This window comes from Phocoena sinus, chromosome 15 (genome assembly GCF_008692025.1).
Source record: "Phocoena sinus isolate mPhoSin1 chromosome 15, mPhoSin1.pri, whole genome shotgun sequence".
NCBI classification, from domain to species: Eukaryota; Metazoa; Chordata; class Mammalia; order Artiodactyla; family Phocoenidae; genus Phocoena; species Phocoena sinus.
Window position 1 is genome coordinate 61,689,751 of NC_045777.1, and position 27,925 is coordinate 61,717,675.

Sequence of the window (27,925 nt, forward strand, 5' to 3'; positions counted from 1 at the left end):
AGAGTCCTAACTACTGGACCACCAGGGAATTCCCTGTAGACTTTTTGATGATAGCCATTCTGACCAGTGTGAGGTTATTGTGGTTTTAATTTGCATTTCTCTAATAATTAGCAATGTTGAACATCTTTTCATGTGCCTGTTGTCTATCTGTATGTCTTCTTTGGAGAAATGTCTATTTAGGTCTTCTGCCCATTTTCTGATTGGGTTGTTTGATTTTTTTTGATACTGAGTTTTATGAGCTGTTTGTATATTATGGATATAGTTGGTCGCATCATTTGCAAATATTTTCTCCCAGTCCGTAGGTTGTGTTTTCATTGTGTTGATCGTTCCTTTGCTGTGCACAAGCTTTTAAGTTTGATTAGGTCCCATATGTTTATTTTTGCTTTTGTTTCTTTTGCCTAGGGAGACTGATCTAAGAAAATATCTTTCACCTTTTTTTTTTTTGTTGTTGTTGTTGTTTTTGGCGTTGCGCGGGCCCCTCACTGCTGTGGTCCCTCCCGTTGCGGAGCGCAGGCTCAGCGGCCATGGCTCACGGGCCCAGCCGCTCCACGGCATGTGGGATCTTCCCGGACCGGGGCACGAACCCGTGTCCCCTGCATCGGCAGGCGGACTCTCAACCACTGTGCCACCAGGGAAGCCCTCACCTTTTTTTTAATGTCCTTTTTTATGTGCATGTGTCACTTTTATTTTAAAAAATAAATAGAAAAAATTTTATAAAATACGGATTTTTTTTAAAATAACTTTTTTGGTTTTTTTTGTCTGTGTTGGGTCTTTGTTGCTGCAAGCAGGCTTTCTTTAGTTGCACCAAGCCAGGACTACTCTTCGTTGCGGTGCACGGGCTTCTCACTGTGGTGGCTTCTCTTGTTACGGAGCACGGGCTCTAGACGTGCGGGCTTCAGTAGTTGTGGCACGTGGGCTCAGTAGTTGTGGTACACGGGCTTAGTTGCTCCATGGCATGTGGGATCTTCCCACACCAGGGCTCGAACCCATATCCCCTGCCTTGGCAGGCGGATTCTTAACTGCTATGCCACCAAGGAAGCCCAAAACATGGATTTTTAAATATAGGTGTTAGTGGTACATACACTGTGTATTTCTGAATCCCAGGCTTAGAAGGAAAGCCTTCAGGATGTGACTGCTTACCCTGTGACTACAAAATACCCATTCACAGCAAAGAACTAAAAATATGGGAATCGTTTTTTTTGTTTGTTTGGTTTGGTTTTTTTTTTTTGCGGTACGCGGGCCTCTCACTGTTGCGGCCTCTCCCGTTGCGGAGCACAGGCTCTGGACACACAGGCTCAGTGGCCATGGCTCACGGGCCCAGCCGCTCCGCGGCATGTGGGATCCTCCCGGACCGGGGCACGAACCCGCGTCCCCTGCATCGGCAGGCGGACTCTCAACCACTGCGCCACCAGGGAAGCCCCGGGAAACTTTATGGAGTTAAATTTTTTTTTTAATCCTGTTGATGATGGGGAGGCTCAGTATGTTTGATGGTAGGGGGTGTATGGGAAATCTCTGTACCTCCCGCTTGATTTGGTTGTAAACCTAAAACTGCTCTAAAAAAGTTTTACTTTTAATCCTTATGGTATTATGTTTGGAAAAAAAAGTGGTTATCTTCACCGATTATCTAAAGTAGTAGTAGTAACAATAATAATAACCACCACCAGCTTTTTTTTTTTCCCGTTGCGCGGGCCTCTCACTGTTGTGGCCTCTCCCGTTGTGGAGCACAGGTTCCGGACTCGCAGGCTCAGCGGCCATGGCTCACGGGCCCAGCTGCTCCGCGGCTTGTGGGATCTTCCCAGACCGGGGCACGAACCCGTGTCCCCTGCATCGGCAGGCGGACTCTCAACCACTGTGCCACCAGGGAAGCCCAGCTTTTTAAACATTTACTTCTGAGGAACAGGAAAAGCAGTCCATCAGTCTTTTGCTCTTTTGATACAGATTTTTTCAAGATGTCATTTGCCCCTAGCTGATTGAACAAATGTAGTTGTAAACTTTACTGCTGAACCAGCTGCTTGATAGAACACTGAAATCAGGGTTGAATGGGCCCCCCAAATGTAACTGTTCTAAGGTATTACTTAGGGGCCAGTTAATCCCTCCTGTATCTAAGTTCAAAAGATAATATGAAGATGTTGGCTTTTCTAAATTGTCTTGTTTTTATAGGACCAGGCCCTTAAATTAGCACTCTTTAAACAATGCATAATAAATTTTTGCCAAAGTACAACTACTTCATTCTCTTAACTACTCAAACATCTTTAAACAAAATTTTAAAAACTGAAACCAGGGTCTGTTTTTTGCCTAATATTATCTTCAGAGTCAATACATAGTCAATTCTAGAGTATTTTTCAGTTTCCCATCTTTGCTTTTGCCACTGGTTTACCCAGCCTTTACTTGACTGGCTTAGGGTTTTGGGGTGTTTTTTCCTCCCCTCATGATTCTGCAGTTTATTCTGTCCAGTGTCCTGTAATTAAATAATATACATGGGATCTTCTCTTTGACTTGCAGGCAGCTGCTAATCCCCACCCCCATGCCCCGTCCCCACTCATCCCACCCTCCTTCATACCCCATAACTGAAACTAGCTATTTATAAAGAATTTCTTAAGACCATGGCTGCCTGCCATACTGCTTCCCAGAAAGTGTCATTTCTGCCTTGTTTTTGTTATATACGTTCCTCAGATGTCCCCTTGCAAATCCCCTGGCCCAAAACTGTGCTTTGTTTTGGCTTGTTCAACTCATGCCAAATTGCTATATGTTATTAAAATGCTGCATAATGTGGGTTTTTTCCTTTAGAGTGAAAAGGCACTTTATGTCATATTATGGAAACATTTCAAACATTTCTACTTATAGAAACAAAAGAGAAAAGACATATCTTGGTTCAAAAAGCAGCTAAAAATTTTGAAGGGGTGTAAATATTATGTGAAAGACATTATTCTATTTTGAGGTTGTTTTTTTTTTAATATTGGAAACTAATCCTAAAATTTTGCTCTAAAAGCACTTTAATCCACTTAAGAATCAGGGGAAAGGAACTAAGAGATGATACTTTTTGCGTGTGTGTTTGTGGTGTGTGTGGTACGCGGGCCTCTCTCACTGTTGTGGCCTCTCCCATTGTGGAGCACAGGCTCCGGACGCGCAGGCCCAGCGGCCATGGCTCACGGGCCCAGCCGCTCCATAGCATGCGGGATCTTCCCAGACTGAGGCACGAATCTGTGTCCCCTGCATCGGCAGGCAGACTCTCAACCACTGCACCACCAGGGAAGCCCAGAGATGATACTTTTTAATTCTAAACTATTTCTGATGATGAATAAGAATGACATTTCCTCTTTGCCATTAGATGAGCTACCTTTCATTTTTCAGAATGGTGGTTAAAATTATGTTTTTACTTTTCTTGTATTAAAAAAAGAGCAAGTTGAAAACATTTATGTTGACAGAATATTGTTTTTGTCTTTTGTAACAAGACGTAACACTTAAGTAGAATTTTCCAAATTATATGCATTTTTCTTTTTGTTGAAATGTAATCAGAAATCATGAATGTTAGCCCTAAGAAATAATAACACACATCATCTTGGAAAAATTCAAAAATTAATTAAAATTTTTTCTCTAAATGCAACAGATGCAAAGTAGTCTGTATCCATGTTTTCACACGTCTACTGTAATTTCAAAGATGATGGTTTGCATACAAATTTGTCTCCTTACTTTATGGCCATGCCTTATATGGACCACATAGGGAATCCTCCTTTTAGGAATTAAAGAAATAACTAAAAATAAGGAATAAACTTTATACACAAAAAACCCACCGTAGCATTAGTTATAGTAGTTGTAAAAATTGGAAACAACCTAAGTGATAAATAATAGGGGTATATTTAGTAAACTATGCATGTCCACCCAACAGAGTATTTTATGTAGCCATTGAAATAACAAGAACATTTATCATTGTACAGTGTGATCATAGTATGTAGAAGCAGAGAATCAAAAATTATGCTTAGCTGGGCTTCCCTGGTGGTACAGTTGTTGAGAATCTGCCTGCTAATGCAGGGGACACGGGTTCGAGCCCTGGTCTGGGAGGATCCCACATGCCGCGGAGCAACTAGGCCTGTGAGCCACAACTACTGAGCCTACGCGTCTGGAGCCTGTGCTCCACAACAAGAGAGGCCATGATAGTGAGAGGCCCGCGCACCGCGATGAACAAAGACCCAACACAGCAAAAATAAATAAATTAATTAATAAACTCCTACCCCCAACATCTTCTTTAAAAAAAAAAAAAAAAATTATGCTTAGCTAAGAGACAGAGGAATACACCAGTATGGTAACAGTAGTTGTGTATCTCTCTGGTTGATGATATTATTGGTGATTTTCTTTTTTGGTTTCTTCCTCCTCCTTTTTAAAATTTCCTTATTTTCTGTAATGAACATATATCACTGTTTTAATAGGTAAAGAGATTTATTTTCTTTTTAATAAAAAATAAAAACCTTGGACTCAGGCTAGTTAAGAAAGATGTGACACAAAGGGTAAGCAAATGGCTGTGTAACCTCATCTCCTTCTGTTAATGGAGGTCCTTTGTGTACCTCTTGTGAGTTTGTCATCGGGAAACACAGAGCTGTTACAGACTTCTCAGCCTGTGGTGACGGTTTTTGCACAGAGAATACAGTGCTAGCTGTATAATGAGATACGCTGTTAACACCTGTGTGCCACCACCCCCCCACACACACCTTTTTGAGAAAATGAAACAGGTTTAACCCCACCCATTTTAAACGTAAGAACTTCTTAGGTCCATGTATCAGATTATTTTCATTTCTACATGTTTCAAAGATAAAGACATTCTTTGAAAATGTTCAAATGTGAGCAGTCGTAACATGAATTCTATTTCAGCGCCATTATTACTGTGTCCTTTGTTTTCTGAAAGGATGTAGCTGCTCACTCACTGAGTGTTTTGAACTCTTTTTTTTTTCCTTCCAAAATTCTGTAGATTTACATATTTTCTTTTCTGGCATGTAATTATTTGTAAGATGGCCATGGAGTTGCTGAATTTTAGTCAGTTTCCTAATGTGTTGGAAGCTATGATGTCAGCCCAGTAGCACAATTTATCAATTCAGCAAGGCACCGGGGGCGAATGCTCTCAGGTCTGTTTTCAGACACAAGGCCATTGCCCCGAGGTTGGCTTCTTAGGCAGCCATACACCACCACCACCCGCTGATGCCACAGGAGAGCAGTGCTGGACCAGCATCTGGTCTTCTGTTTGTGGCTACAGGAGTGCAGTCTCGTGAACGTGTGCAGAGTATGTCAGGTTTCCAGGGATCAGCCAGCCTACCGGGTTATCCATCGGTCTTAAGAACTGCAACTGTGCAACAGGCCCAGTAGCATTCAGTGATCTGGGCCGTCCTGCCCTCCACACAGACGTGAGTTTGGAGGCTGCAAAGGGAGGAAGATGGTCTCCAAGGTTAACCTGATAAAGCATCTTTAGATGCTCACTTGCCCGCAATGGTGAACGCCTCTATGATCGTTAAGAGTCAGGCCCTCTCTATTCAGGGTCTCTTCCCCCTTCACGGTCTGGATAAGCTCTGCCCACCTCTGGGCGGCTCTAGCTTTCTAGTGTTGCAGGACAGTTCAGCTGTCTACATCATTCAAGCCTTGTTCTTCCTGGCCTGGGTGGTCTGCCTTTAAGGGACAGGTATTGCTTGTCATTTATTGTGTTAACTTTCTTTTTTTCCACTCATTTGATGAGTGGAAAAGAGTAAAAGGAAGTTTGCTATTGTCCAAAATTATGAGCCTGTACCTATCTGATAGGTACTTTTTATAATCATTAGTACTCAGAAGAGCCTCCATCAGGTTGCGAGTGATTGGTTGTATTTGATATGAACGAATACTATAATTGTGTTTTAACATTGACCAAAAGTGGCAATGTACCCAAGTCTCTCGATAGGGCATAGTGCCTTATATTCAACATAATGTGTCCCGTGCTGCCCACCTTTTGGTATAGATGAAAACTAAATCAAGCTGGGTAATCTGCAGTCTTAACAACATGGCTGGTTATTTGCCTCCTCTTCCATTCATGTCCTTCCTAATGTCTTTGCCTAAAAACAGACCTTCTATTCACAGCTGCTGCTGTTCTTTCCCGTGCATGCACCCTGCAGTCACTAACAGACACCTAATAACTAGGCTCTTAATGAATGAACATGCCTGGGGAAGGCTGCCTGCCACACCTGCTTTGAGTAATATTTGTAGTGTGAGGATACTGCTACTTGGGAAAATTAACAGGTAATGAGAGCATTGATTGGGAAGATTATTCTCCTCCCTTCGAGCAGTATGAAATAAATAGGATTGATTGTTTTGTCGTGAAGAAAAATGGATGGAAAACACAATGGTTTTGTTTTATTTTAACAATTGGTGGTTGGTGACATGCATTCATTTGGCGTATTACCCTCATGACAACAGATACCTTCGCACAACAGCATGAAAATGCAATTTCTGGTGAAAGATAATACAGCTGACAGGACTGCTGTGAAGGCGCATGAGGGCAGCTGACCAGCATACAGTCAGGAGATGCTTCAAGACTAACAAGCTGTTGTCACCATGTTGTTGCGAATGTATCTCTCCTTCCAAGATGCCATTCGCCTAGAAATATGTATTGTGTTTGACACATTTGTCTCACTAGTATGGTGCTTTGTTTGTCTTAAACCAAAAAAGAGGCTGATGATATTTTCATTACCCTTTCTATTTTACTCCTTTCTTTGAAGACTCCTGTGGGAGAAAGGAAAAATACTACTGCTAGAGATTCTGCAACAGACGTGGACCACCGTGTTCCAGAAGTGTCAGCCTTTGAACTAGAGATTGTTCTGACCCTTTTCTCCTCTCAGTATTCCTTTTCTTGGTATTCTGCCTCTCGAATATGACCACCTTGATTTCAGACAAGAATTAACTTCGGCATTCATAGAAGAATGTCGGAGTATGCAGGCATTTGGGTGCTATCAGATCCACAGGTCATCTCCTTGGTTATTTTTGTTCCTAGTAAAGTACAGTGGGAACATACTATTCTCAATAAACTATAAGTTATCAGGGAAAAGATCTTTGTGTTAGAGCATAATTGATTCAGAGAACCGCAAAACATTTTAATGTGAGAAACGTGCATATATTTTATTGACTCTAAGTTTTTCTTTTGCTGTGTGTAATAGAATCTTATGTCAATTGCTTCAGTTCTAAATGGGATGTCAGTGAAGCTTTGTGGCCCCCAAAAGAAGCATATAAAAATTTTTTTTCAGTATTAAGTAAAGGATAACATTCATATCTAGCAATGAATATGAAAATATAAAATATATCTAAGATTGGGCTCTGCTCTGCAGTCAGCACAAGGGCAAGCAAAAAGCAAAGGATATGCGGGCCACAGGCCCTGCATCTTCAGGTCTTGGGGTTAATTGCAAGTAGGAGCCGTTACGTGCCTTGCATCTGAGCCTGGTCCAAGCCAGCCTCATCACGCCCTTGCTAAAAAATTGTCTTCCTTCCCTACCATTTAAGAAATACACATAGCTAATTTATTTTTTCATATTGACAACTCTTAGGCGGACCCTTAATAATCCTAACCTTGGTTTTCATCCATAGTTTGAAAGAAAAATTAAAAATGGAAACTTAAAATTGAACGTAAGGCAAACCAAGGAAAATATTTTTCAAAGTTACTTCATATATTACTCTTTTTTGAAATCAGCTCACTTTCCAGATAAAAACATAGAGATGCTATGAAAGGAATCTGCTTGAGAAATCTAGGGGAAAAAATATATTTTATTAAATTTGGTAAGCGGGATTTCCACATTTTGTGATGTATACCTTGTTTTCTACAAGTTTTATGATTTATTTACTCTTTTAATTAAAATAATTAGGTACCAATTGATTTGTGGCTTTCTTAGAACTTCTGGAGTGAGATGCAGTGTTATGTTTTGCAAAGATTATTAAACTTCAAAGTCTTAATTCAGAAATTTTCCTTTGCGTAATTAGAAATATCTCATAGGTCTAATTTTTATTGTGAAGTTGGCCTTCATTAAAGCTATTTAAAATTTGTTCCAGGGGCTTCCCTGGTGGCGCAGTAGTTGAGAGTCTGCCTGCCGATGCAGGGGACGCGGGTTCGTGCCCCGGTCCGGGAAGATCCCACATGCCGCGGAGCGGCTGGTCCCGTGAGCCATGGCCGCTGAGCCTGCGCGTCCGGAGCCTGTGCTCCACAACGCGAGAGGCCACAGCAGTGGGAGGCCCGCGTGCCGCAAAAAACAAACAAACAAAAATTTTCCATATGGAGTTCCTCCAAATACATTAATCTTTCCTTAAAATACATTTTTGCTATTAACTTGTTTTTTTAAAAAAACTAAGGAATGTCAAGGTATCTCACATTTCTATTTTTTATTAATAAGAATATATAAGCCAACTATTTTTGTTTATTTGCTGAGTACGATGTGATTGTATTTAAACAACAAAGACTTAGCTTTAATCATCAACTTAAGATTATTAACTGACTAAACAAAAGATAAGCTGAGAGAACTTCAGAGTTCACCCAAAAGGCAGAAATCACAAACTGATATTTTTTTTTTTTTTGGACAGGTTGAATGGTACCAGGTAGTATCCTTATTCAATTATGAAATATAAGCTTTTTAAGTAAGCTTAATTGTATCTCCTCTGGAACTTTGTAAGTTGGACCCTACAGTTTGCCCGTTAACTCCAATGGTGATTATTTCCTTTTCACAGTGCTCCAGCTGAGGCTGCAACAAAGGAGGACAAGAGAACAACTAGTGGACCAGGGCATCATGCCACGTAAGACTGAAGTGTCACTGTCATTTCTAATGTCATGTAACAAAATGGGCATGTCTAAGAAGAAGCTGTTCCATACTCTACTTTCAGTGGTATCCATTTAATCCATATACAATTTATAAGGAAAAACCAGGCATCAGCATTGCTAACCTAACAGAATCATTTAAAATACATTTTGGAAACCAGATGCAACTTAAAAGATAGACACAAATTTTATATTATCAAAGCATACCTTTAAAGCTCTGTAATTAGGCTAACATCAGTTCTTACTTCAAACTTCAGCATTACTTTTAGCTTTAAAATAACTGAAATAATCACTCTAGATAATGAATCCAATGATACTGGCAAAAGTAACATGATAAGTTAATTCAAAACCTGGTTCTACTTTAATTCAAATTAATTATCTTTGATGCTATAGTATAGTCTGTATAATTATGTATCTCAATTACAGGACTAATAAGCATTCTATTTATAATTAATAAAATCTTTCTTGCCCAAGTACAGATATTTTCCCAAGTAGCTCTAGGCTTCATTCCTTCATTTTTGAGAGTCTATTAATTTTAGAATATTTGTCCAAGTTGTCTTCTTTACCTTTAATCACCAAATTTGGAGGTGATTTTATATTTTAGAGGAGAAGAGTGGTGGTTTTATATAGGCTGTTAGCATTATTTGGGGATTTTTGTCTAAAAATTGATTTCTCTAAGAAGTAACTTATTTGGCTTAAAAAACTAGAAAGAAATTACAAAATGTACTTATGCTTCCCAGTCTTCACAGTCACTGCTATTGCCTTTTTTTGGTTTGTGATAAGGAACGATTTTTCTCTGTGATAAGGAGATGTTTTTCCCTGTGAACACTTTTTTTTCTGAACTACTATTAATTGAGTATCTACATATTTTAAATCTAGCATTGTGATAAAACCAGTTATCAGAAGCTGGTTTGATAATCTGCCAGATTTCTCCACCACTGCATTCCTGATATGAATCAATCAAACAGGATCAAAGTGTGGTGCTTTAAATACCACTGTGAAGCCAGCTGTAGTCTGCTTTTAGGAGCTGGTCCCTGGCCAGACCTGTTTGGCTGGGCTTCTGTGAGTCTTTGCAATGCTTTAAGTACCAGAATTGAAAAGAATGTTACCAAGAGCTGATTGGCCAATATTGGGAGGTGATAGCCCAGGTGAAGCCTAGTCCTGCATTCCATCCACATTCTCTGACTGCCCATAGTGATAAGTGCAGGGTGTAATCAGACAGCAGTGGACATACACACAGAAGATTTTGCAAAGATAATTGATAGAAATTCTGTAGTATGTGATGTTTTAATAAACACTGCCTCTCTCTCTCTCTGGGACTTTGGAATAATGTACTAGAAGTTAACATATTAAGGAATCACTGTGTCTTTAGAGTGAGTTGCATTGTGGTATGGTAGAAAGAGCATGAACCTGCCAGATTCAGAATTCTAGGTGTAAATCCCGCTTTGACCACCATCTAGCTGTATAACTTCAAGAATTCGTTTAACCTCTTTGAGCCTTTCATCTGTGCTGGGGCTAATACCTATGTCACAAGGCTGTTGTGATGATGAGCAGCAATATAATTGTGATGGGCCACAGAGCACGGGGCTAAGTGTGTTGTGGGTTCTCAGTAGGTGGTAACTCTGATCTCTTAGACATGAACTGCAGAGTGTCCTCAAGTTCAAGGCTAGATCACTCCAACGTTAAATGCCCTGAGGACATGTGGGCTTTTCCCAGTAACTTATAGGGCCATAAGAGCAAAGACCTGTTAAGGAACCATCACACAGTTCCCTTGGTATTGGTAATTTGCCCCAACTATGGGCTGGAACTAGTCTTACCTGATATATGCATTGCCATTATGTATACAACTCTGTTGTGAATGTTAACTTGTTTTATTTGTAAAACACATAATTTTAATTCTGAAACATTTAAGGTTTCAATTTTGCAGATCTCCTAAAGGAACTAGGAAATAAATGGAACTGTAGAGGCACACTAATCAGATTAAGAGAAAACATCACCATGATACACTGTAACATTTGACTGAAGTATTAACTCCTCTATTTATACCATGGAAATGATTTCTTTTTCTCACAGCCCTGAAGAGCCCAGCGGCATTCCACGAGCAGATAAAAAGCTTGGAACGAGCCAGAGTAAGGAATTTCAGTTTAAAATATTCTGCTTCTCTCTTTTGTATTAAAGTACCTGTGGACAAGTAACAGTCTTACTCCTACGTATATCAATAGAGAAAATATAGTGTATTTTCAGGATAACATGGCATGTAGAGTAATATATCCTGGGGTAGTTTTATCTTGGAGGTTTATAGAAAATAAAGGACATTCAAATTTTGTTCTTTTAAAACTAGTAAACTAGTGTTGTACATAAAGGACAAATCACTTTTTTACTTTTGGAGCATAACAACAGTTTTTAGAATAATGATGGAGTAATTCTGCCATTTGTTACCTCTGCGGACAGATAGCCCAAGTGATGTACTGACACCGGATCCTTCCTTCGTTTCCCTCCTGGGTTTGTGTTAGCAGTACATTTGACCAAGGGTGGGAGAATTTGGCTGAATGAGGAATATTGCCATATTCAGCTCTGTTTTATTCTTTGAAATGACTCCATCATAGTTGCACACTAAATTGGTGTTTATTATTTTTCTTTAAAAGTGCCATTATTCTTTTTGTTTTAGAGGAAACTTCTATCATGCAATACGAAAATAAGCATGTTCCAAAAATTCCTTAAGAATTTTCCCAGGATGCAGTAATGATCTCTTAGAGTCTTATAAAATACAAAACCCATTTTAAAGCCTTATTGTTTAGAATTGAGTACAGTTCTGAATAAGAAAGTATGATTAAAGATAGGAATTCATCACAGAAAATACATTAGGATTTTTAGGAAATGTGTTATCTTAGATGGATTTTTACTTGACCTGAAGTGTAGATTTTATTGATTTTAGATATTTAAATGTTCAAATCCTCTGTTCAAAAGTCATCTTCAAAATTATGAGCCTTTGCCTTTTCCAAGTTTTAAAATAAAAGTTTATAAAGTGCTTACTTTATACCAGCATACACTTCAAATCCCTGTACAACTTGGAAGGCTGCAATTTAAATCATGTATTGGATAATAGTTTTTCAAAGTACTAATTTCTACTCTTCCTCTCAAAATCATGATCAAAAGAGTATACAATTTATTTAAATAGAGTACCTTGAGAAAAAAATGTAAAACTACAATAAATCGTAAACAATTTATGGTAAGAATTTTTCTCTCTCTCTTTTTTAAAGACCGAAAACTTTTTGAAGCACAAGATTCGGAGCCGACCAGATCGTTCTGAACTTGTCAGGATGCACATTTTAGAAGGTAAAAATTCTATTTCTGCTGCTTTTGCTACATTTTCTCAAGAAAAGAAGTGAGAATTCCACCATTTCTGTTTATTCCCATTTTAATAACTTTTTACCCCACAGGCTGACATCCTCCAAACTGGATAGCAACATGAAGACCCAAAGCTAAAAATGTTATGTTAGATACATGGGGAAGGTTTGACTCTCCAAATAGCCAATTGATGGACTGACTCTTGCCCACCAGCTGGGGGTGCTATAGGTATCTCTACCATACTGTTCTGGAAAAACATTTTCGGTCCAGAGGATTTCTTCATCAGTGAGGGATGTGCGCCTGCTCATTAAGTCCTAAGGGGTATGACAGCCACAAGTCTAACCCTAGATTTTCAACGACGTGGACCCTGTTAGGTCTACCTGGGGCAAGGCCCATACCTGACATTTTCTCTTTGTTGCTACTTAACCCACAACAATCCAGCTCGATCTGACCGTTATCACAAACTAGCTCCACCTGACCCACCAGATTTTCTCGATGACTGAGCCTCATCTCTTAGGAAGCTAGTAAGGACAGTTCCACTCCATCTTTGGTGAGACATGTGGCTCAGGCCGTGATGTTTTTCTCTCTAAAATCAGAGCATTCTCACAATCTGGTATCTCCACCATTAAATTCCTGAGTTACATTTTCTTTCATTGTTTTGCTTTACTGACTAATTTGTAGACTAAGGAGCTTTGACCCTGTGATAGTCTTGAGAGTGTTAAACCCTGAGCAGAAACTTCTCAAACATTTAGAGACAGTTATTAGGTAGGAGGAAGATTAGATTTGTGTTCTCTGGCCTAATGATAGAGTTAGTATTAGAATTAGGTTGATATGACAGAGTATTAGATTATAGCTCAGCATAAAGGTCAGTCAGATATGTCCAAAATAAAATCTTCAAGAAGTGATACGGTTGCCATTATTAGAGCTGTTAGTACACTGGCCTGCAAGCTAGACACCAGAGACCCAAGTGAGCCAGATGGATGCCCACCTTCATGGAGCTTACATTCTAGTGGCACAGACAGATAATACATAGGCAAAACAAATAAATTACAGATTGTGAAAAGTGCTCTATAGGGAATAAACAGGCTGCTGTGAGAGGGAATAAACACAGGCTGAAACCACATTAAGGATGTTGTAAAGAAGTTCCAACTATCAAGTTGGCCTCTATAACCCCAAGTAGTGTCTCTTCTAATCCAAATAATCTATGATTATGTAACCATCTTCATGTCTGGGATGGGAGGTGAGAGGTCTGTTCCTGTCTCTACTTTGGGTTGTGAACGTCTCAGAAGTCTCCTGGACTAAAAAAGCTTTTCCAGAACTCCAGTGGTAGGGTAGGAGCAGCTACCAGCTGTCAGGGATAAGTGAATCTTCAGAGAAGCAAATTTGCTGGTAAGTAACTTGGTAAATGGCTCCGTCTGTGCCTCAAAATATCTTGACCTATAAGGAACATTTTTGTAGGAATGATGCTGTCTGTTTCAACTTGCCTTCTCACTGTAACAGGCTTTATTAATATAATTAAAACTAAGGCAAATACATTTAACTATCAAAAGGAATCATATCTGCTTCTTCCAAAAAGAGACTACTCAGCATTTAAAAACCTAACTATGTATATGAATGAACCATAAGTGATGTTTTTAGGACATCTCTTCTAAAGTAGAGACTTTTGAAGTAAGAAAGAATGTCTCATCTATAATTTCAAAAATACCTTAAAACCACCCCCAACTTATTATAACATTATCCCAATTTTGATTGAATTGGATGTTTGGCAGGCAAAAGTCTAAATTATTTCCTGAAGTTCAGCAGCTGAAACCCAGCCTCGGCCTCAAGGAGATGATGAAGCAATCAGACCAGGAACAGAAGCATACCAAAATCCCAGCCTCTAATTATTTACTTTTGGAATATTTTCTTCCCAAACATTCGTGATATCACTTGGATAATGTCAGTGGAAGAGAGGAAAAGGCAGAAGACTCTCCTGCCTAGATCTTAACAAAAGCTTTTAAACATCAACCTAAAAGTGGTTTGCACGGTCTACTTCCCCACACCTATCATCTTCCTGTGTGGCTAGAAGGGTTCTGTCTAATAAGATCAGGGCCAGAGTTGTTTATACAGGAAAATTATAAAAATGAGATGGGCATACGTGTTATTTTAACTTATAGAAACATGAATTTATTTGCCAGTATTCCAACTTAGGGGTAGGACCTTCACGTGCGGGGAAGGCTTTCACGAATGGAGCTCACATCTTTCTTGTATAAAGCATAGCCATTGTACATCATCTACAATTTCCATTCATGGTGGAACAAAACTCAGAAGACACTTGAAAAGCAATCTGAGTTTAAAAATCCTAGATTTTATCATTTTTCCCCAAATCTTTTACCATTGTTAGTTGCCCTAAGTAATGTGACAGTGATTTTTTTTTTAATGGCTTACCTTTATCAAGTCATTCCAAAGCATTTAACTCAGGTTTCCAAGAAATAATCATTTTATTTTTGAAGTTTATGATTTCCCCATAACATCTGGTTAAATTATGTATTGACAATAGCAGTCACAATAGTGATGAGCTATTGTGTAGACAATCAAGATTGATACTTGGTAAGCACATAACTTAACCAGTAGAAAGACAAGTGATCAGCTGTGCTGGAGGGTAGTTTATTGGCCCTTGGGGTCTCAGTGCTCTTTGGGCCTCAGCCAGGCCATCTAACCTACAGAATGAAGAACATCAGATAATCCTGACGTCACTTACAGGGAATTTCATTAAAAGACCTTATACTGAATAATTTAAGGGGCAAGCGACTTTCAACTCAGTATTGGGCTAACCCCTCATCATTATCTTTAATCAATCATAAGCATTATTTAGAACAATGTAATAAAATAATGAGAGTTACCAGAAACACAAGTAATTGACAGAATTATGCAAATGAATGAGTTACGATATAGTATCACACCTGTTATACAACTTTATGCGTATGTGGGTAGATGAGTTGATGCTTCTATATGACTATTAATTACTATGTAATTGAATGTCCCAAGGTTATGTATTCAGAATAAACCCAAATTCTTAATTACGATGAAGGACTCTGAGATGCACATGGATTGACCGAAGGATGTGATTTGTAGCTCTTCCCACTGACTCCTGCAGAGAAGCTTATATCCTGAGATAACATTTTCTCCCCTTCTACGAATTGACTTTCCAATGAAGCCAAATCTAAAACTGCGAACTTCTTGAGCCATGAACCACATCTCTCTTGTTCATCCTCTGTATCCCCAATGCCTAATAAATATGAATTTGACTCTCCTACCATAAATGAGCAATAGCAGGACCCCATTTTTGGCTTGAGTTCATATTAATTTGAGTCTGAGGACATCCATACTGTATAGACGGTATAAAGCTATCTAGGACTAAAAATGTAAATTGTATACAGGAGCATTCTTAAACAGTCATTGTCTCTCCATAAATATGTTAGGAACACGTAAGTCTGTTTATACCGGTTTAAATTAGTTGGCCTGAAATAACATTATGGAATAGAAATAGTAATTCAAGTAATGGTTGAAACTGTGTTTCCTGTTTTAGAAACATTTGCAGAGCCATCCCTGCAGGCTACTCAGATGAAGTTGAAAAGAGCTCGACTAGCTGATGATCTGAATGAAAAGATTGCTCAAAGACCTGGTCCTATGGAGCTGGTAGAGAAAAACATCCTTCCTGTAGACTCCAGTGTTAAGGAAGCAATTATAGGCAAGACTCTAAAATTTTACTGTTTTCTGGGAGAAAAAGAAACTTGGAAGTTTTAAATAAGAAAAATCAGTTTTAAATAAGAAAAATTTAATTTAAAAAGCCAGCACTAATCATGACTATTGTTTTCTGGGTAAATTAGAAATTGATTAACATTTGCACGGATTCCCATTATTACTGTTAGTGTTATTATATTATGTATTACAAGACAAGCATCTCTTACCACAGAGATTCCTCTTGTTACATCTGAGGTTTAAGTCTGTCTTTTTTTTTTTAATTAGGGTATAGTTGCTTTACAATGTTTAAGTCTTTAAGTTCTGATTTTGTTACCATGTTTTCTAAGTTAAACTTATTGTATTATGTTTAGTTCCTGTTGTTTTAAGATTTTTACAGATTTTTCATTATTTTAGTTCAGTTTACTTCTAGGAAAGGTAAAAATAGTTTGTTCAGTCTTAGTTCAGCAAGGTGAATAGCAGATGCGTATAGATGTATTCATTAAGAATGGTAGAATCTGCCCATTTTATCCCAGTCTTACCCTACTTAGTTACTAATGTTTACCATGTTTTTCTGGTATAAACTTCAGCAGAAAAAAATTGTTTTCCAGAATAATGCCACTTTTTCAGCAAGCAATTTTGAAAAGTTAATATTCCTACTTAAAAAACTATTATAGTTTCCATTAATCATGGGGACTTCATATTTTGCATTAGTATGAATTTAAATCTTAGGTAGTCTGTAGTCAGTAATTCTAAGTAGTACAATTCACTATGATTCCATTCAATTCCGAAGAAATGGGCCCCAAAAGGTAAGATGTCAGTACAGCAGGGCTGCTCTGTGAAGTGGGACTTATCAACAGATACCCAGTCAGAGCCCCATTTTGCCTTATAACGTTTTTTAACAGCTGGATTCCAAATGTTGGATCCAAACAAGGTCCACACATTGCCTCTTTAGCTGATGTATCTCTTAAGTCAATCTCCTGGGTGGGTCTTCCTCCTCCTTTCTTTCCTTACTTTTTATTTGTTGATGAACAGGCTTTTATCCTCTAGCATTTCCACATTACTAGATTTTTCTGAATGCATTTGCATCCCTAGGTGTCATTAGAAACTTTCTTGTCTCCTGTACTTCCTATAACTAGTATTTGGATCCAAAGACTTGATCTGATTCAGGTTGGGTTTTTTTCCCCAAGTATTCATCTTAGATAGTGGTGTCTTCTCCCATGGGGAAGTACATTATGTTCAATTTTGTTTTTAACCAGCTTCTTAAGTCCTTATAATGAATAATATTTCTCCTTTTTCATTTTAACCTTGGTATTCCAAGTCCAAGATAAATTAAAAATCATTTCTTTCTTTAGGTGTTGGGAAGGAGGACTATCCCCAAACTCAGGGCGATTTCTCATTTGACGAAGACAGCAGTGATGCTTTGTCTCCAGACCAGCCAGCCAGCCAGGAGTCGCAGGGGTCAGCCGCGTCCCCAAGTGAGCCAAAAGTTAGTGAATCGCCATCTCCTGTGACTACAAACACTCCAGCCCAGGTATCACCTTTCTTGTTTTTACCCCTCAACAGAGAAAGTGGCTTGTTTTTTACATATCAACGTAATATGTTTTCACCAGAGGAGAAGTCTGAAAGTGAAGAAGAATATAGGTTTGTCATGTGTAATCCAACTACTAACATTTTCAGTAGATTCTTACATTATTTCTGTTCTATATACATATTTTTATTTTACTGTTTTATAACTCACTTTAGAAGTTTTTCATATAACTTTTTTTTGAGATGTAACTCACATATCATAAAATCCATCCTTTTTCTAACCTCTTTAAGTGTACAGTTCTGTAGTGGTACACATATTCACATTGCTGTGCAACAGATCTCCAGAACTTTTTTGTCTTACAAAACTGAAACTTAAACCCGTTAAACAACAACTCCCCATTCCCCCAGGCCTGCTAACCACCATTCTATTTCTGTCTCGATGAATTTGACTACTTTGAATATCTCGTATAAATGGAATCATACAGTATTTGTCTTTGTGACTGGCTTATATCATTTAACAATGTCCTCAAGGTTCATTCATGTTGTAGCATGTGACGGGGTTTCTTTCAGTTTTAAGACTGAATAATATTCCATTTTATAGATATTCCACATTTTATTTATCCATTCATCAGTGGACATTGGGTTGCTTCCATCTCTTGGCTATTGTGAATAATGATGAGTATGTGAATGTGGAAATATCTCTTCAAGACCCTGCTTTTAGTGCTTTTGGGCATATATCCAGAAATAGGATTGTTGGATCATATGGTAGTTCTATTTTTAATTTTTAAGGAACCTCCATACTGACTGCAACATTTCACATTCCCACCAACAGCGCACAAGTGTTCCTATTTCTCCACATCTTCACCAACACTTGTTAATTTCTGTTCTTTTGATAGTAGCTATTCTAGTGGTGCAAAGTGATCTCACTGTGTTTTTTTTTTTAATTGAAGTATAGTTAATTTACAATGTTATGTTAGTTTCAAGTGCACAGCAAAATGATTCAGTTATACATATAAATATATATGTGTGTATATATACTTAAATATTTTTTTTCAGATTCTTTTCCATTGTAGTATTACAAGACATTGAGTATGTTCACCTGTGGTTGTGATTTGCATTTCTGTAATCATTAGTGATGTTGAGCATCTTTTCCTGTGCTTGTTGGCCATTTGTATATCATCTTTGGAGAAATGTCTATTCAGATCTTTTGCCCTCTTTAAAATCAGGTCATTTGTTTTTCTGTTGAGTTGTAGGAGTTCTTTATATGTTCTAGATATTAACTAACCCCTTATCAGATATATAATTTTCAAATACTTTCTCCCATTCCATGTGTCACCTTTTCACTCTGTTGATAGTAACCTTTAATGGACAGAAGTTTTTAAGTTTGATCTACTCCCACTTGTGTATTTTTGGTTTTGTTGCCTGTGCTTTTGGCGTCACACTAAGAAATCATTGCCAAATCTGATGTCATGAATTGGATTGTTTTGGATTGATTGGATCCTGTTTTCTTCTAGGATTTTCATGGATTGGGGTTTTATATTTAGGTCTTTAATTGGTTTTAATTTTTGTAATATGGTATAAGCTAAAGATCCAACTTCAGTCTTTTGCATGTGTATATCCAGTTTTCCCAACACCATTTGTTGAAACGACTGTCCTTTCCCCCACTGAATGGTCTTGGCACTCTTGTCAAAGATCATCTGATCATGTACAAAGGAATTTATTTATGGGCTTTCTATTCTATTGCATTGGCCTATATCTCTGTCTTTATGTCAGTACCACACTCTTTTGATTACTATAGCTTCATAGTAAATTTTGAAATCAGGAAGTGTGAGATCTCCAACTTCTGTTCTTCTTTTTCAAGACTGTTTTGGCTACTTGGGGTCCCTTGAGATTCCGTATTAATGTTAAGATGGATTTTTCTATTTCTGTAAAAAAAAAAAAATGGTACTGGGAAAATTCACCCTTTTAAAGTGTATAATTCATTGCTTACTAGTATATTCACAGACTTGTGCAACTCTCACCATTATCTGATTCCAGAACACTTTCATCTTCCCCAAAAGAAGCCCATACCCCTCAGCAGTCACTCCCTGTTAGCTCCTCCACGCAGCCCTAAGCAACCAGGAATCCACTTTCTGTCTCTGGATTTACCTATTCTGGATATTTTATATAAATGGAATCATACAATATCTGGCCTTTTGTGACAGGCTTCTTTCACTTAGTGTAATGCTTTTAAGGTTCATCCATGTTGTAGCATGTATCAGTATCATCCCTTGTTATGGCTGAGTAATATTCCATTGTGTTGATATACCACATTTTGTTTATTCATCAGCTAGTGAACATTTGCTATTATGAATAATGGTGCTATGAACATTTGTGTACACGTTTTTATGTGGACATATGTTTTCACTTCTCTTGGGTATATACCTTGGAGTGGAATTGCTGTGTCATATGGTAACTGTATGTGTTCCTTGCTTTTATACCTCAGTATTTAATTGAACCGATACACTGTATCTCTTTTAACCAATTACCTGTTATTGGTTACCTAGAGTTGTTTCCTGCTTTTCATTCTTAAACACACAAGTGCCCCTGTTGTATTCTCACATTCTTGCTACATGCTGATTTTTTAATACATACATTGTTGGGCATTTGTCTAATATTTCTTTGAATAATTACTAGATAATGAAATGGATTTCAATCTTTTGTTAAGCAAAAGGTAGGCACTCACCTGCCTTCCAGGAAAGTAATACAGTCTTTATTTCACTATCACTATGTCTTTATCACAAGTAGGTAATATCATTACTTTAAACCTTGCACACTGGAGATTTGAATGTTTTAATTGGCCCCTTGATTTTGGTTAGATTGAATTCATTTGTTCAACAAATATTTATCAAGCACCTATTATGTGTCAGAAACTTAGAATCTAGTGCATGCAAAAGATCTAATATTTTTTGATAATTGCATTGGAAATTTACATTTCTTATTTTTCAGTGAGTGTTAGTGTTTCTTTTGGTTTTATAAGAACTCTGTGCTGCACATAATCTGTTGTTTTTTCTCTCTCTTTATGGTGTTTCTACCTTACTGAAATTTTAATAGTATTTAGTTATCTTAAAGCCCAAACTATTGAACTACTTAACGGGATTGGTCAAGTTCAGTAGAAAATGTTCTTGTTAAAGCCCAGCATCATAGAATTTTTGAATTGGAAAGGAATTTAGCAATTATCTGCCTTATTAACCCTTTCACGGGGGAAGGCCTGGGTTCAGAGAAATATGGAAGTTTGGGGATTAAAAATGTTTGCACATTTTCTTATGGCATTTCTTCTCATTCATGAATATCTATTTGTTGGGAACTGTGTCTTTCAGCATTATCTTCTTCATTGCACTTATCACCATGATCTGAAATAGGGGGGCGGGGGAGGGGGTGTTATCTTTAACCTAGCACAGGGCCTGGTACAGAAAGAGTGCTCAATAAATGTTGAATTGCATTTAGCACCATGAGTGCTGACGCCAGTTTGTAGAAGCAGTGTTTGTGTTCTCTCATTTGCGAGTAGAGCCTCTCCCTCTTGGAGTCACAAGAGGTAGTGTGGGTAGCTACACTTCATATTCTGCTGTCAGAGTTTACAGGGCAAGTGTGACTGGCCCCTCAGCTTCGCTGGAACCTGGCCTGGAGGAAGGATGAGGGTCAGCGACCAGCCCATGGTCTGAGGTCTAAGCAAGCAGGAACGGAGAGAAGGGAGACTAGCCGCTACTGTTCTCACCATATTTGCTGCACCCTGGTTTTGAGCTTTAAAAATAGGGCTAGGGCTTCCCTGGTGGCGCAGTGGTTGAGAGTCCGCCTGCCGATGCAGGGGACACGGGTTTGTGCCCTGGTATGGGGAGATCCCACATGCCGCGGAGCGGCTAGGCCCGTGAGCCATGGCCGCTGAGCCTGCGCGTCCGGAGCCTGTGCTCCACAACGGGAGAGGCCACAGCAGTGAGAGGCCCGCATACCACAAAAAAAAAAAGGCTAAAAAGAATGTCAAATATGTAAGTACATACCATTAGAAAACAGTTCTACTTATCCAATTGGGTTGTTTGTTCTGTTTCTGTCTGAGTAGGTCAGGACATCTTAGCATGGCCTTAGCTTTTTAGTAATAGAGAATTTTTGTCACCTCAGCCATCTACCTGGTGATGGCTTCATGACAGTTCCACCTGTGTAAGTAAGAGACTATCATTCTCCTTTTCCCTGCATTGCTTGTACTATTACGTTCTTAGCTTTGGTCTTGAAACTTGGTCTCCAGCTAAGTTTATAAGTGAGAAACTTGAACCGGAGGCTGTCCCACCCAATGGGCTGACATTCCAGAATTCCTTGAAGGAAAAAAGGAATAGCAGTGTTTCCTGAAGAGTAAATACAGCCTATTTATTGCCAGTGCAGCACACACTAAGCCTCAGGTCATTCATGAACTTAAACATTAGTTTTTATAACACTCTTTAGTGTTGCTGCAATGCCAGTTCTGCCACTTACACACAGACCATTAATAGTCTGCTTTTCATCTGTCAATAGTGCCTTTGGGAAAAGACCCACTTTAGAGAATGGTGCACTCCCTACTTACACGTTCAAGTAAAAGAACCTAGAATCAGGGCTGGCTTACTGCACCTTTACCCATTACACATTTCCTGCACCGTATATCTTGAAACCTTCTTAAATTGTGTCCTTTATAAAATTCCTTTTGATTGTGTTTTAGTATTTATAAGTAAGGACTCTGACAAAGATTCTTAATATTATACTTTTATTTGTGCAATTAAAAAAGCATGTCCATGTTAACTGTGCTGTATTGATGTCAGATCACAAGTATGTTGTAGGTTATTTGTTTTGTTTCTGTTTTCTTTTCTTTTCTTTTTTTTTTTTTTGCTGTATGCGGGCCTCTCACTGTTGTGGCCTCTCCCGTTGCGGAGCACAGGCTCCGGATGAGCAGGCTCAGCGGCCATGGCTCACGGGTCCAGTCGCTCCACGGCATGTGGGATCTTCCCGGACCGGGGCACGAACCTGTGTCCTCTGCATCGGCAGGCGGACTCTCAACCACTGCGCCACCAGGGAAGCCCTGTTTCTGTTTTCTTAATCAACTGCAGAGGCCAACTTTATGATGCCTATAAAGTCTTTGGGATTTTTGTGTCTAGAAGTGATAATTAGGTTTTGTTTTGGCAAATTTTGTGTGTGTGTGTGTGTGTGTGTGGTACGCGGGCCTCTCACTGCTGTGGCCTCTCCTGTTGTGGAGCACAGGCTCCGGACACGCAGGCTCAGCGGCCATGGCTCATGGGCCCAGCCGCTCTGTGGCATGTGGGATCTTCCTGGACCGGGGCACGAACCTGCGTCCCCTGCATCGGCAGGCGGACTCTCAACCACTGCGCCACCAGGGAAGCCCTGTTTTGGCAAATTTTATACTTTAATTATATTCACTGTTATCTAGTGTTTGTCCAGGCACCTCATTTGATATATATGTAAAATATATTTATCTCCCTAAATATAATTACTTTCACATTTTCTAGTTTAAGGGAAAGTACCTGAAAAGATTCCTTCTCATTGGACATCAAGTTTACAGAGGGAAGGGACAGCCCCTCATTTTAAAAGAGCAGCATAAACATCTTGTGTTTTGGGTGTTCTTTGATATTCTTAGTTTTTAATCTTTAAAATGGAAACTCAGTATACGAGTTTGATGGTGAATTTAGTTACTGTAGACCAGTGTTCCTCAAACTGCCTGTAGTGAAGGAATAATATGTTTGTTTTGTTTTGTTTTGTTTAAATCACCCGTAACTCCTCTTACAAACTTTCCTAAGTATATGTATATTCCTTTTATTTTTTATTTTTACAATTTGAAATTCTGCTGTAAACACTACTAAACTATTCTCAACATATCGTGAACTTGGCTGTATGTTAAGCATATTCTTAAATCTTTTTTTTTTTAATTTATTTTATTTATATTTGGCTGCGTTGGGTCTTTGTTGCTGCATGCAGGCTTTCTCTAGTTGCGGTGGGCGGAGTCTACTCTTCATTGCGGTGCACGGGCTTCTCATTGCGGTGGCTTCTCGTTGCGGAGCGTGGGCTCTAAGCGCAAGGGCTTCAGTAGTTGTGGGGCACGGGCTCAGTAGTTGGTGGCTCGCGGGCTGTAGAGCACAGGCTCAGTAGTCGTGGCGCACGGGCTGAGTTGCTCTGCGGCCTGTGGGATCTTCCCGGACCGGGGATCGAACTCATGTCCCCTGCACTGGCAGGCAGATTCATAACCACTGTGCTACCAGGGAAGTCCCAATATGTTTGTTTTTTTATATAGTTTAATTTCCAATGCATTGTGGACTAATCCTCTTTAAAATAAAATAAAAGTAATGGGATGACATCAAATTTCCTAAGACTTCCTGTCCTTGTCACTGGCAGGTAACAAAGGTCCACAGACCACACTTTTGAGTGGCTCTGACATAAATTTCACTTTGCTTCTTGTTTACCTGAAGTTTTTTCATATGGTTATTCATCATCATTTTATGCTGTGCATTTAATCCTATGGCTTAAACACATTTTTCTAATTTTCCTGTTCATTTATTTTCCTACTTGGCTTACTGTAATGTTCAAGACCAATTCAGGGAATTTCTTCTAGGTTCTTTAAAAGTTATACTTAAAGATAATTAGTTGGGAGAAAATTAGGCTCAAGATTTCCATATGCCTTGCTGTATTCCAAAATGTCTTATGACATATAATCTCCTTAATTCTTTTTCAAAACACACGGATAGATACCAGAAGTTTAAGTCCTACAGGAAAGTGTTCAAATAAAAGAAACATTCCCTACCAAAAAAAAAATTTTAACACATAATATCTAGGCAAGAAACAGATTTTTCAGGCACTTGTTTTACAATCCCAGTGCTAAAAAGCTAATGACCTCACAATGTGAACAGTGTAAACACGACCACGACCTTCCTTCAAAATGTAAATTCTTTGAAATATCTATTATTCCTTTGTGGTCTGTAAGAGACTAAAACTGCTTTTCCTTGGACTTTCCTCTTGTCTTTTCAATTCTGATCAAAGTACAGCTGGAAAGGAATTTGCCAAAATATTAATGAAACACACATCACATATTGGAGCTCAATTTATTTTTATGCTGAAGCAACTCTTGAACAATGGAAAGCTGTAGAAAATTAAGACCAGCAAGCCACACGTGGGTACCACAAGCTGTGACACTGGGCCTTTTAATCTGAGGACTTTTTTTCTCTCAATGATTTCTTAAGTCATTTAATTAATCATTTATTATAAACACCCAAATGTTTAACTGTAAGTATGATCTGACAGGATCTGTGTTCAAATTCAAAGTAGTACTGAAAGCAACTTCTTGGACACTTACTCTGTATTTTCAGGAAGACAAGCTTAGGAGAATTTGGCAAACTATTTTTTACCATTGTTTCAAGTAACTTTCAGGTAGATGACCTTTTGCCAAATAATAGAGAAATTTTAGGTTTAAGCTAACAAAGAGAATAAGCAAGGTCTAATATGTAAGCCGTGTACATATATACTAAATAATCAAAATTAGACTTTTATTACAAACACTTATCAGTAAAGGCCTGAATAGGACATCAAAGATATTGACTGTAATTCCTATGATTACCCCTTCAGTTATGCTTTTTATAACTTATATATCAAGAGGAGTCTGCCACTATTAATAGATTTTTGAGCTGGTTTTCAACATTAACTGTGAAGTTGTGTTCCATCCCAATTCTTAACTCAGTTCTCCTGTGACCAACAGAAAAGTGCCTAAAATGGTGCATTATGCAGAATAGGCCTTTCCTATTTATTTATTAATTAATAAATCTTTATTGAATATAACTGAGATGATGATAAATAATGGCCAACATCTGCTGGCCATTACACTTACTTCAGTGTTGTTCAGGCACTGAACAACCTACTTTATATATATTATCTGGGGGCAGATATCATGAAAAAGCATCTGTCTGGCCTGCAGGGGATTTGAACTAATGACTTTGTTCTTATTAGGCCAACAGTGTGAGATTCTTCTTAAGACTATTTTCCAGAACATCATCCTGTTTCATCCTGTTATGACTCATAGTGACAACTGGTATTTGTATTACCCAAGAAATAACATACATAACATTTTTTTCTCTGCTATATAGTCTACTCAAGTAACATCATTCACTTACCAAAAATGAATAACAGTAATTTTAATATTTATTATGCTTCCACATTCTGGCCCCTAATGGTCACTTTAACTCACTGTGAATCACCAGCATGGTCACACAAAGGTTGTAATAGACATTCTACATGATTCTGGAGAATATAATAAATAATATGTAACAACTTTATAAAGAGGACTGTATTTAATTAAATAAGGTGGACTTTGGCTCTAGGTTTTCCAAAGTTGATCCTAAAGTATTAATGAAATTTTTATGTTATGAAGTTACCACCAAAAGTAACAAATTCGCTAATGATTAGAGTAGTTGGTGATACTCTGACTAATCGCCCTTCTGCTGTGTGGAATTATTTTAATAGTTGCAGTATTGGTTATAATTGAACTATTAAAAATTAGAAGTACTAAATAAATAGGCTCACATTGAGATTTTTGTGCATGTATTTGCATATTTAACAGTGTCTCACTATATAAGATACTGCACATCAACAATACAGCAGAATAGGAAGGTCCAGGCCCTCATTCTCTCACAGAAGCATTAAATAAACTACAGACTGACTAAAATAAATTTATAAGAGCTCTGAAAACCAGTCAGATATCTACACCAACCAAACACCCAATCAAGAAAAAGCCACATTCAAAAATGTAGAAAATGTCATGGTGTTTTCACTCAACCTTGCCCACACCCTTCCCAGCATGGCATAGTCAGAGGAAGTGGCCCAATACCCAGTTCCCTCCCTCAGGATGGAAGGAGTAGAGCAGAATTTGTTTGCAATATTCTGGCCTGTTGTGGGCTGGCCAAGGGACTAGTGTCTGACTTGTTTGACTCAGAACTCAGACAGGGGAAATTGCATAGTTTGGATCTCAGGCTAGCAGAAGCTGTAGAAGGTAGTGGCAGGAGCCACATCATGTGAAAATTGTAGAGGAACTGCAGGCCCAGACACCTGAGGGCAGTAGATTGCAGGCCAAAGAATGCAGCAGAACTCTTTAAGGCCCTGAGAAGAAGCTAGGGGGAGACTCTGGGAAATTAAGACATTTAAAAGCAGGCATGCATGAAGGGAAATTTTTAAATTTAATAAACAGAACCAAGCAAAAAAACCATGCACTTAGGCCCAGACAGGACACATGCTCAGAAAAGACTTGACAAAACCTTAAGCCTCCACCCAGAGTTAATCCCAAGGCCCGGAGGCCCATAAAATTAGTGAAGGTCTTCAACAACAGTCTGCCAAGATTGTGAGAGGTGGATGTTTCTTCACATGCCCAATTTTAAACCAAAGATACAACACCCCACCACCACCAAAAAACAAAAAGGCATACAAAAAACAGGAAAATACGGCCCATTCGAAGCAACAAAATAATCTCCAGAAACTATCCCTGAAGAAACACACACATCAGACTTCCTAAACAAAGACTTTAACTGTCTTAAATATGCTCAAAAAGCTAAAGGAAAACACAAGCAATGAACTAAAGGAAATCAGGGAAACAATATATGAACAAAACGAGAATGTCAACAGAAATTATTGTTTTTCTTTATTATGGAGCTGAAAAATACACTAACTGAATTGAAAAATCCATTAGAGGGTTTCAACAGCAGACTCAGACAGCAAAAAATATCAGCAAACTTGAAGACAGGTCATTTGAAATTATTGAGTCTGAGGACAAAAAGAATGAAGAAAAGTGAACAGAGCCTAAGAGACTTATGGGATGCCATCAAGCAGATCAATATGGGCATTATGGGAGTCCGAGAGGAGAAGAGAGAGAAAGGGGCAGAGAAATGAATTGAAGAAACAATGACCCAAAGTTTTGCAAATTTGGGGCAAGACATGGATACACAAATCCAAGAAGCTCAATGAATGCCAAAGAGAATAAACTCAAAGAGATCCACACTGAGACACATAAAAATCAAATTGTCAAAAGTCAAAGACAGAGACAATCTTGAAAGCAGCAAGGAAAGTCACTTATCGCATATAAGAGGAAATCTCCCAGTAAGAATATCAGTGGATTTCTCAGCAGAAACACTGCAGGCCAGAAGACATATTGTGATGATATATCTAAGTGCTGAAAGAAAAAACTGTCAACCAAGAATTCTATATCCAGCAGAACTGTCCTTCAAAAATGAGGGAGAAATTAAAACAACAAAGCCAAACAAAAAAATCAAAGGAGTTCATTATCATTAGACCTGCCCTGTAAGAAATGCTAGAGAGCCCTTAAGTTGAAATGAAAGGATGCTAGACAATAACTCAAAGCCATTCAGAAATACAAAGTCCTCTGGTAAAGGTAAGTACATCGACAAATATAAGGAATGGTATTATTGTAATTTTGGTGTATAACTCCACTTTTTATTTTCTACAGGATTTAAGTAACAAATG

The 27,925-nt window shown here is 38.4% G+C and overlaps 1 protein-coding gene across 5 annotated transcripts in view; it reads left to right on the forward strand.

The window, feature by feature from the left end:
- MRTFB (myocardin related transcription factor B) overlaps positions 1-27,925 on the forward strand; it is a 201,739-nt gene that overhangs the window by 138,777 nt on the left and 35,037 nt on the right. For all 5 annotated transcript variants that reach the window (XM_032605706.1, XM_032605707.1, XM_032605711.1 and 2 more), the window contains 5 exons: positions 8,716-8,781; positions 10,877-10,932; positions 12,064-12,139; positions 15,720-15,881; positions 17,227-17,405. In XM_032605706.1, the coding sequence (XP_032461597.1) occupies positions 8,716-8,781; positions 10,877-10,932; positions 12,064-12,139; positions 15,720-15,881; positions 17,227-17,405 (539 nt within the window). The remainder of the gene's footprint in view (positions 1-8,715; positions 8,782-10,876; positions 10,933-12,063; positions 12,140-15,719; positions 15,882-17,226; positions 17,406-27,925) is intronic.